The sequence below is a fragment of the Pundamilia nyererei genome, unplaced genomic scaffold (assembly GCF_000239375.1).
Source record: "Pundamilia nyererei isolate P.nyererei 1_Seehausen unplaced genomic scaffold, PunNye1.0 scaffold00107, whole genome shotgun sequence".
NCBI classification, from domain to species: domain Eukaryota; kingdom Metazoa; phylum Chordata; class Actinopteri; order Cichliformes; family Cichlidae; genus Pundamilia; species Pundamilia nyererei.
The window spans coordinates 2,061,497-2,072,243 of record NW_005187508.1 but is presented as its reverse complement, the minus strand read 5'-3'; the positions used below and the strand labels follow the sequence as shown (position 1 = coordinate 2,072,243).

Here is a 10,747-nt window from a genome sequence, read left to right as displayed (position 1 = left end):
AGAGGAGATGATTCACAAGCATACACCTTGCACCATTTCGTGTTTTTTGCCGTCACATGTGCCTGTGTGCTCACTCAAACACACAGAGACTCGGCGGCTGCACCTTCACATAGTGGTATCTGTACATATGACACACCATCGCAATGTTCTCTTTGTTCTGCACACACAATACAGCAGACAGTGCAGGGGATGCGCTATGCCAGAGACGCCCAGTAGAATGAGAATGGAAAGGAATACTGCAGGCAAAAGAACAGTGGGGCTGATGGGAGAGCGGAGCCTGGCAGAGAGGCCCTCTGCAGTGGAAGCAGAATAATGGAATAGAACCAACACAACTCAGTGAAAAACAATGAAACTTAACCCTGATAGATGGGGATAAAACAACGAACTACAACACTGCCAGGCTTATTCTCAGCTCATGGATAACAAAAAGAATGCTTCTGTATAAGTAAGCCTCATATGCCTTTTGTAGTATAATGAGCAAGTTACACAGTGCAGCTGTATGAGCAGAATTTTCTGCAGTATTACTAACACTGCAGGTTGTACCATTTTTTTTTTATTGAGCCATCTGAAGCCACGAGGGCTCATATTTAACTTCTTTTTCTCCCATTCATCCTTGCATACTTTATTATCTAACATTCTTAAGCAGCAGGCAGCAGGAATTACATGAGTCAGTAGTTTTTGTCTAGATGGGTCAAAGAAATTGTCGTATGAGCTCTGTGACAAGGTGTCGGGATTGCTGAATGAGTTGTCTCGCTAACAGCTTACACTCTCTGCGGGCATGTGTAGGTGCATGAATAGATATCACTGTGCTCATATCTGTCTAAACTTGTAGTGCATCTAAATAATGATTCTGCCTACAAAGCTGGTTTGTATTGATTAGTCGTATTTAAATTCATGAGTCTACCCCATATTATCAGCAGGGCTGTGCAGACCAGAACACCACAGCCTCATTGTCTCCTGTCGAGCAAGGCTCCATATCCACTAATGGCTGTGTTTGTGTTTCAGCATAACCCACTTTCTTATAATGATCCTTTTATTAGTGTACAAGCTCAGAGCATGTCTGAGCTTCAATCCTGTATATGTGTTCATAAAGGAAGATAATTGTTAGATCTATCTTAAGCCCAGAGACAAAATATGTGCAATATGCTGTATATTGAAATGGATTAGCGTGGATTTACCTTGTAACAAAACCATTATGCTAAACAGAACAAACTTGAGACCTTAAAATGTGGGGAAAAATGGCTCTAAAGACAATTCCACAGAGCTCACATATTTACAGTGGCCTCCTTATTTGTCTAACTGTCCAATTCGCAGTGCAAAAATTGTGATACCAAATCCTTAACAAATCCATGCCTACGCTTTCATTTACAATAGGGACATTGTTCATTGATGAGACAGTAGATGAGTTTGCATTCAGAGGGTGTATTCATAATGTCTCTTGAATTTATTTTCACATTTACTGACTGTTTCTCCTACTTTTCCCATTCCTAACTGCCCATGAGCTCAATGTCTAAAGTTTCATTTTATTCTTTTAATCAGCTTTAAACAGTATAATCCCAGATTTTTTCTCTACTACTGCAGAAGATGCGAGATCACAAGTGAAGAATTGGAGGCACAATTTGAAATGCTGCAACTGGGAAGCAAGAGCAATTATATATTTAGTGACACCCTATGTGTCTGGGAATAATGGGAAGCTCTCACACTAAAACACAGTGTAATTAAGATGACGATGCTGTTTGATGTTTCTCTGTGGCTCACCCCCACTGTGTCATCTTTTTACAGTTGCTGCTCTAAACTTTTTATTGATGGTTTGTCTCTGCATTCCTTTTCCTTCTTTACTCTGCATTTGCATCTTATCTTTCCCCCTATTCCCTTTCTCCCCAGGTGGCCCGAAGCCTGATGGCTCCGCTGTCACTAGACATTGCAGGGGACCCAGACAGCGAGCGTGCGTTAGGCAAGCAGCGCCTCAGTGTAGCAATTGGTGTCCTGGCAGGAGCCGCAGCAGTCATCTTGGTTATTCTTCTGGTAGTCACAGCTCGGCAGTGTGGTGCTCAGGGTAAGAATGGCTATGAGGCCGGCAAGAAGGAGCCAGAGGAAGATTTCTTTGGTCCCACGGGGGCGCAGCCACAGGTTGGCCGTGGTGGGGGATCAGATCGTGGACGCAAGCCTCGTCGGGACAAGCGCAGTGGAAGCAGTGGGAATGGACCTGGAGGAGGAAAGTCAGACAGAGCCCTCTACAGTGGTATAGTCACAGTCAACGGACTGCGTCGCCATGCCAATGATGATGATGAAGAGGATCTGAGCAGTGCTAGTGAGCGCCTGGCAGCTCGTTACTGTGCTGTGGATGGTGACCCTGGAAGCCCGCGGATGGGCGGTGGTAGGAGGCATCAGTCAAGCCCAGATCTGGCCCGGCACTACAAATCCAGCTCGCCCCTCCCCGCAGTGAATCTTCAGCCTCACTCACCTCCAGCAGAGGGAAAGAAGCACCAGGCAGTCCAGGAGCTGCCTCCCTCTAACACCTTTGTAGGCAGTGGTGGGTGTGTGGGAAGTGCTGGTTCCAGCAGCAGCAGTAGTGGAGGCAGTGGCAATGCAGATGCCATGTCGCTGGGATCTGACCAGTGCTCAGAGTATGGCTGCCAGACTGGAAACAAGTACAGCAAACAGGTAGGCGCTCTGGATGTTGAATATTCTTTTGACTGGTCCCTCTTTACAACTCTGTCTTAAAAAACTCAGCTCTTTCTGTCTCTTTGTTTCTTTGTCCGCTGTGTGGCTCCTGATCTCCTCCTTTTCATCCCAGGCTTCATGTCTTCTTATTCACACATCTGCTGACATACTGTACTGCAAACCCTGTCGCTGATGTCTAAACACCATTTTATCTCCACAAAATAGCTGTCAGTGTGTGTGTGTGTATGCTTACGCACTTTTTTGTGTCTGTGTCAGCATACTAAGCCTATGAGCAGTGTGGCGGTAGCCTGCTGTCAGACGCGTGCGCTCCATGTCAAACATCGGCCCTCTGTTTAGCAAGATCTACTACAGGGCACATACATCAAGCTCACACTGTAGCCAAAGAGTACGTGAATGTGCATGATTGTGTGTATATGTGCGCGCGCACACGTGTTTGTATGTGACACCGTGTGTATGAACCCCTGAGGAGATCAGTCGGAGTGAAAACAGAGAGGGGTGTGGGTGAATAGTTGCTTCCAGCAGGGTAATTGGTCATTTTGTGTTTCTGTTTCCCTTGTCAAGCTGTTATCGTTCTTCCATTTAGCATATATGTTTATCCCATAAACAATATCAGTCATATAGTTAATGGATGCAATGGCTTTGGTTTTCAATCCAGGCGCTGCAGTTAAAAGCTGAATTCCTGCTGATAAATAAATGCACCATAGAGATGGTCACTCACCCCTCCACCTACACATGTATACACATTTACAAATACACAGACACAGTCACTATCTATCATCACGGCCACACTGACACAGCAGGGTCTCCGGACTCTGTAGGGAGTGCGCCCACGAGTGATATTTGAATGACAGCTAACCCTTCTTAAAGAGGCGGGCTTCTCATTTCCTTGACAGACAAGTCTACATTTATCCTCCACGTGGTGAGAAAAGTGCTGATGTGGTCATTAAAAGGGAAGGAGAGCAGCTTCTTAGGCTAATCAGTTCATACATGGGCTCTCTGATCCCGCTCAGTGCACGTGCACACACACACACACAGGAACACTCACACATATGCATACGCACACAAACTGCAGAGGTTAATCCATTACGGATTCAATCCTCTTAATCTGCCATTCCCAGGGAAAGAAAATGCTTACTGGGAGAGTTTGGTGTTCATGCTTATGTGCACTCAAAACATGCCAGAGCAGAGAGAGACTCACACAGACACACAAACTGACAGAGTAATGAATTATTGATCGGATGTGGTAATTAACTCCCATTCTGCAGTGAGGTTTGCCCCCTCCCCACCCAAGCCGACCCCCAAAATTTCCAACACCCATTGGTTTCATACACAGTGTGTGTGTGTGCTGGCTAAGATTTTGGGAGCTCATGCGTGACTTGGTTTCGCTTACATGTCAAAATTTGTTAACTCAAACAGTTTAGCGACATGAGCAGGTTTTTGTTTGTGGGTGCCTGTCACTTTGCTTGCGGTACTGCTTATTCCATGAAGGCATATGCATTTTATACATGAGTGCAAGTGAGAGATAGACTCCGGGAGTAATAGGTGGTGTGCATGTGCCAGATGTAGGATTTGCGATGCCAACAGAAATTGGAATAGAATTAGATCAGGAGTGGGTGAGAATTACAGAAGGTTAGGAGGGGGAAGAAGATGGAGTAAACGAGATGGGGCAGAACTTCTGCATTTTAAAGCTATTTTACTGGGTCAGTGAAAATATTAAAAGCTGTTCATTTGAAGTCAGCACATCATCAGACCAACTTGGATGCTCATGAATAAAGTGCAAGATTGCATCAAAGAGGAAACAAGATCACAAGACAGCTCAGTTAATAGTGTTGGTTGTTTTTATGTAAATTGTCCACTGAGGAGTAGGGAGAGAGAAAGTGGGAAAGATATCTGTATACGAATGGAAATGGTGAGGGACAAAATGGTGAAAAAAACAGAAATGTGGTCTAAATGATTAGCTATTTAACTAAATTCTACAAGAAGTGTGTGTGTCCGTGTGTGTTTGAGTTGGGGGTCGGGGGTGTGTGTCTCTAACAGTAATAGAAAAATTATAGAGGTTCAATACCAAACTTCTTCTTCTTGCTCACCACAGTTGATCAACTGCCTCCATCTCACCCTGTCTCTGACATCCTCCTCTGTCACGCCGACCCCCTTAATTTCTTTGTCCACTATATCCATGAATCTTGTCTGTCTTTTTCCTCTTTTCCTTCTGCTCAGGAGCGCCATTTTCAACATCCTTTCCCCAACATACCTACTATCCCTCCTCTGCACATGTCGAGAGCATCTCAGCCTCAGACTTTGTCTGTAAATTGATCAACCCGTGCTATCCCCCTGATATACTCATTTCTAACCTTGTCCATCCTGGTCACACCATAACATCTTCAACTCTGCCACCTCCAGCTTGGCCTCCTGTCGTTTCATCAGTCTCCAAACCATATATCATAGCAGCTCTCACTAACACCTTCCCTTTTCACTCTTGCTACTATCTTTCAGTCACAAATCATCCCTGACACTTATCTCCACCCACTCCACCCTGCCTGCACTCTCCCCTTCACCTCTCTTACATGCTGTCCAGTGCTGTGGAGGTTGGTTGAGCCCAGGTATTTAGATTTGTTTACCCTCGCCACCTCTGCTCCTTGCAACTTCACTTTTACACCTGCAGTGGACAAATTCTAAGAAAGACGATAGGAGTATGTTTCTCCAAGAAAAGAGAGGCATGGAAAGCGGGGAGTAAAGATAGAAGACAAGAGAGCGAGAGAAAGAGAGAGGCCTGGTTTGGGTGGCAGCCAGAGACTGAGAGTGGACTGCTGAGATGTGGGTCATCAGGATACCCGTTGGCATCAGGACACATTAATGATCACAGCAGTCACATGGCACTGCAGTCAATATGGGCAAAGTGGCCTTGTTCCACCCTTTAACTCCACCACACACACAAAAAAAATGCACAATTCATCACAACAAGGTTCCTCCTGTCTGTTGTCCTCAGTCACCCACAATTGAAGCTTATCAAACTTAACCGTTATGTTCCAGTTATCTTTGGTTTTCATCCTTTTTGCAGAGTGTAACTTAATCTGAAAGAGCGCTTTGAACTTTTCACTTGTTCACTTTTATCCCCTTTTAACTCTCACTCCCTCTTCCTTTCTATCAGTCTCCAACTTTCTTTGCCATATGCCAGGCTATAAATCTAAACACCCCGTCGCTGGTACCCTTGCATCTTCCATGCGCCACACTGACCTCCGAGAATAAATCGACTCAGCATTTTCACTAGTGCGACTTCTTTTACTGTAGTGTGCACTTTCTCTCTTGCTGAGCCCAGCGGGTGTGCGGGGGCGGGTGAGCGCTCGGTGCCACAAAGGCTGAATCGAACCAGTCACACATCATCTTAAACCCATGCACACACATTCAGTCCAAGTCCAATCAATGTCCTGTTAACAAGGCCAAGACTGCAGTGGAAACAGGTGGGTCGACGGTGCAGTTTTTTGCGCACTGCACATTTCTGCAACACTTGGTGAAGGTCACTGCTGGACTCTCACAACACGGGGCACTTGTATTGGCACAGCAAGGTCAGGTGAAGGGGAGTTTGTGGTGAACAGGACTCATCCGGCCAGTCTTGTCCATCTAATTGGACTGTATGGACGGGTGCGGGTGGGGAGATTAGGTCTACTGGATTATAAAATTGAAAAGCAGCTTTTCATTTCAGCAAAATCCCTCCAGGATTAAATATGATGAGCTTCTGTCACAGACTCAGATTCATGCATGCCACATGAATGCATCCGCACATACGCCCCCTGTGATAACATGCAGCGTGCATTTGGGTCGTAGAGGTGAAGGTACTGTCATCCAGAAACAAACAGAAACACACAACCACACACTGTCCCCTCCCTGTTGCTTTGTTACACACACGAATGTGCACACTGTAACCATCCCGTGACCCTTGTCATGATGATACCAGCACACTGAGGTATTTATTAAAGTCACGACGAGTTCAGGCCACTCAGCCAGCCATATGCTCAAGGGGCGAGTAGATGGGAGATGAGGAGGTGGAGGTAAGTGGGAGGTGAGAAGGACAAGGTAACCAAAGTGGGGATCACCCATTGAGCCAGACTGAAACTGATCTGCTGACCTGGCAGCAAAGCACGAGGGGAGGGGAGGTGCTGGGGTTAGAGGCAGTGGACTTGAGAGAGGAAACATGAGCCAGACTGAATGAAATGAGACAGAGTGAGAGAGGTTTAAATGATGGAAGGAGACTAAGAAAGGGTTGACCATCGCACTATCCCCTCTTAGGTGCTTGGCTGTAGATTTAGAACACTTGCTTACCCTGTAAATATTGATTTTCCGCTTGATCGAGATTGTACGAACATAAATAGTCTGCGTCTGAAAGTGCACTGAAGGTCCATTATTAAAACTCACAAACAAACTGACATTTGTAAACATCGAGAAACACGAATTTCCCTTTTATTGACAGTTTTGTCGACCTGCCATTCAGCAGTACTTTGTGGGCTCTTGGCATGAAGAGCCACAGTTGAATGGAAGTACAAAAGCATCTTCATCGCACCTTCGATTTAAGATTTAGAAGCATCAGCTGAAATTGAAAGAATAATAGTTTGTTAGTTAAATCATTTCATTCAACATTTATATTTTAAATATAGGCAACGATCAGATTTATAAATGACTCATAAATGTTTTTGTCATGTTTTTTAAGGTCACTGGACAAAATAATCCTTTACTTTTTTATTCATGTTTTTATTTATTTATTTCCATGTTTACAGTGTAGTACTGTACATAGTATAGACATATCTACAATCACAGGTTTTGATCTATCCATCTGTTTGAACTCCTCTGTTGTTAGAACAGCTACATTGATATAAATTTAACTGAAAGAAACTAAGCTCATAGACTGAATCTGACCAAACAAATCTTCAGCTGCATTGCACTCACTTCCACAGACATAACTCTGTAATACAGGGGAAAAGCCTTAGCTTGAGGACCAGATTTGGTTTCAAATTCCTGAAAAATGGTAAATGTGAAAGCACTGCAGGCTGCATCTGCACAAGAACGGTTTTGGTCTCATTTCGAAGCTGCCATTTCACACCTGTTTTTCTGCTATTTTCTCCGGGACTATGTAGAGTGTATTGGGCCGTGACTGCTGCCGAAACTTTTCAGATTGCACAGCGGCGCTCCAACTGAACACAAAATGATTGAGAACTGCAGCTGCTACTGCTGGGCTGGCATGCTGCTTTCACAATGTAGCCAGCGTAGACAAGGTGCAGTCCAAATGTCCTCAGTGGGATGAAGATGAGGTTTTTAAAGTGATGTTTTGGTCGCCCATACTCTTTAAAACGCTTTGACTCAAGATAAGAATGTGAATGTAAAAAGTAAAGGGCAACAGGCAATGCTAAAGGTTGAGATTATTTTTAGGATTCATTGAATTAAAGCCACAAAGACAGCATGTGCACTTCCATGTGTGGCAGCCTAAGTGCAGCCAGAGAAAGACAAAGGAAGGAGAGAATCAGAGGGAGGGAGGTTGCAGGAGGCAAAAGGAGACAAATTGTCTGTTTCCTTACACATCAAGGTCAACCAGAGCTGGAATGTGATTAGAAGTCCCTTGTCTGTCTCAGCTGTTTACCACACAAGATAATACAGACAGGGTGTTCAGCTGATAATGTTACCGTGTTAACAACTCCTCCCTTCAGCTTTTGTTTCAACTTCTCTGTGGAAATGGCAAGAATGTGGGAATGTCTTTCCAGCAGATACATGCACTCACGCAGGCAAGCTGAAGCAGGGATACATGTGGCAGGCACTGTCAAAATTATGATTTTAACACACACAGACGTGCCCACCGAAACACTTTTGTGTGTACATAATAGCACATAATTACACACCCTCCCAGATCCTTATGCATACACACTTTTTCACTGCAAGCAAATGAAGTCTGATAAGAATATGATGACACACAAGTGGATAGGAAAGTTTTCCATCTCTTACATCAGTTTCTTCTTCCATTCCCTCTGGATCGGAATCACATTCACAAGCCCGGGCACACTCTGCCTCCAAGAATCACACACATCTGCGGAGGCTCACAAACACTCTCTCTTAACTCCCTGACACAGACACACATTTGAGCACACACAAAGACCTACATAGCAAGCCCCTCACTGCGATGCTTCCTTTTATTTGCGTCTTGAAGACTCTGCTCCGCATTGTACAGCTCGGCATTCAGCTCATCTGCCTTCCAGCATTACCTTAATGGCTGTCTGTGGGTTGAGCAATTTTACCCAATATTGCTAAACAAAAGCACTCTTTCTCACACTAGACAGGGATTCGAGACAGCTTAGTAGCCCTATGACTGGTTTTATCCACCTACACAAAAGAATCTTCAGTGCATTAAGTGGTATTGAGTTGAGCCGAATTAAATTGGCTTGAATGGATTTTGAATTGAACTGAACTGGACTGCGCACAGCGCAGCTAAATTGAATAATTCAGATTGTGTGGAATCAAGTCAGATTGGATAAACTCAAACTGAATCAATCTAGGGTGAGTCAACTTGATTAAAATTGGTTTAGCGTTGCCAGTCGATGTTCCAGGTGACAGCTCGGTGGACGGACTGATTTTATTATGTAGAATGGACTGACACAATATCAGCATGCTTTCGTTAAAAGATGCTGAAACTGCGTTTTGAACTCATGACATCTACAGAGGAAACAACTTACGAATCATCAAACACCTATCCAATGACAGGTCTGCAAACACACATAAAGAAAAAGCGCTTTTATTCTTAAATCACAATCAGGCTTAAAGCAAAGGAGGTGAATGCTCAGAGTTAAAGTATTGGAATATAAAGATATATGTCTAATTATGAGTCTTAAAAAAAGACAGTAAATACTCTCAAAAGTGATGGTAACAGATCTAAGCTTCAATGTACAAACTTACAAAACCAAGGTGGCAAATATCTACTCACTGGAATGTGCTTATAAACACTTATTATTTTATTGTACAGAGCAGTCGCCTGAGATATTTGCTTTAGAACTCAGCGCTGTGTAAGTCGTCCAATTAAAAAAAGTGTCTCTTTCCAATCTTCCATCCCCAATGTCTGACTTTACCCCCCGCCCCCTCCACACACACACACTCACACAGTGTGTGTGTGTGTGTACACACTCACACACTCACACACGCACAATTACATCTTCCTCCGTCTGTCTTTCTCTTGATTGATCTCTTTGTTCTCCCTAAGTGGTTTCATCTCTTTTCATCACTCTCCATCTGGATCCATCTTTTTTAAAACGTGTTTTTAATGGTTCCAAACTTTCTTTTTTTATAACACTTAATAGTTTCTTTAAATTTTACAAATGACTCTTAACAACCCTCTCCATTTCCTGCTCCCTCTTTTTCGTCTGTTTTTAGACCGTAGTTAAAATCAGCTTTAATCTTTGCTTTTCATTTTTGGGGGGGTTGGATAAAATTAAGCATGCTACCAAGGAACAAGCCTAAGGTGTGAATAGCTGCACTGTGCAATATGGTTTATGCATTTTTGCCACTGGCGAATCAGAGCACATTTCTCGCCGGATATCAGCTTATTAGATCTTGCGTGAGTGCAAAAGACTGGCCCTGGTAGCGCTGTAGTCCAAAGCCAATGTTTTTGCTCCAGGCTACGTGTAGCCATCTGTTTAGAATTGTTGGTGGAAGATAGATAAATCGGAAGATCGAGATGAAGACTGTAGAAGAGGAGGAGAATAAATGAAAGAGTAGAAAAGAAATTCCTGGTTAGTACCACTAACTTGGGGGGGGGGGGGTATAGTGGCGGCGGTGTGGGGTGGTTGTAGGAGATTTGGGTAGGTGGATGAAGAGAAATAAGGTGAGTGGGAGAACAGGCAATGCTTCAGTGAGTGGTGGAGGGAGATGTGAAGCTACAAAATGAAAATGCATTCTTAGGTAGTGCCTAGGGGTGGAAAGCTGATGGGGGGAGTACAGGGAAGGAGGAGATGGACTGAAAAAGATAGAAATGAGGTGTATGGGTCTAGGGTTAGAAGTAGAAGAAGAGAGGAGGGAAGGAGGTTCACTTTGA

The 10,747-nt window shown here is 44.1% G+C and overlaps 1 protein-coding gene across 1 annotated transcript in view; it reads left to right on the top strand.

Moving 5' to 3' along the window:
• pcdh7a (protocadherin 7a) overlaps positions 1 to 10,747 on the top strand; it is a 38,515-nt gene that overhangs the window by 8,949 nt on the left and 18,819 nt on the right. Inside the window, exon 4 of the mRNA XM_005741207.1 lies at positions 1,885 to 2,664. Coding sequence (XP_005741264.1) covers positions 1,885 to 2,664 — 780 coding nt within the window. The remainder of the gene's footprint in view (positions 1 to 1,884; positions 2,665 to 10,747) is intronic.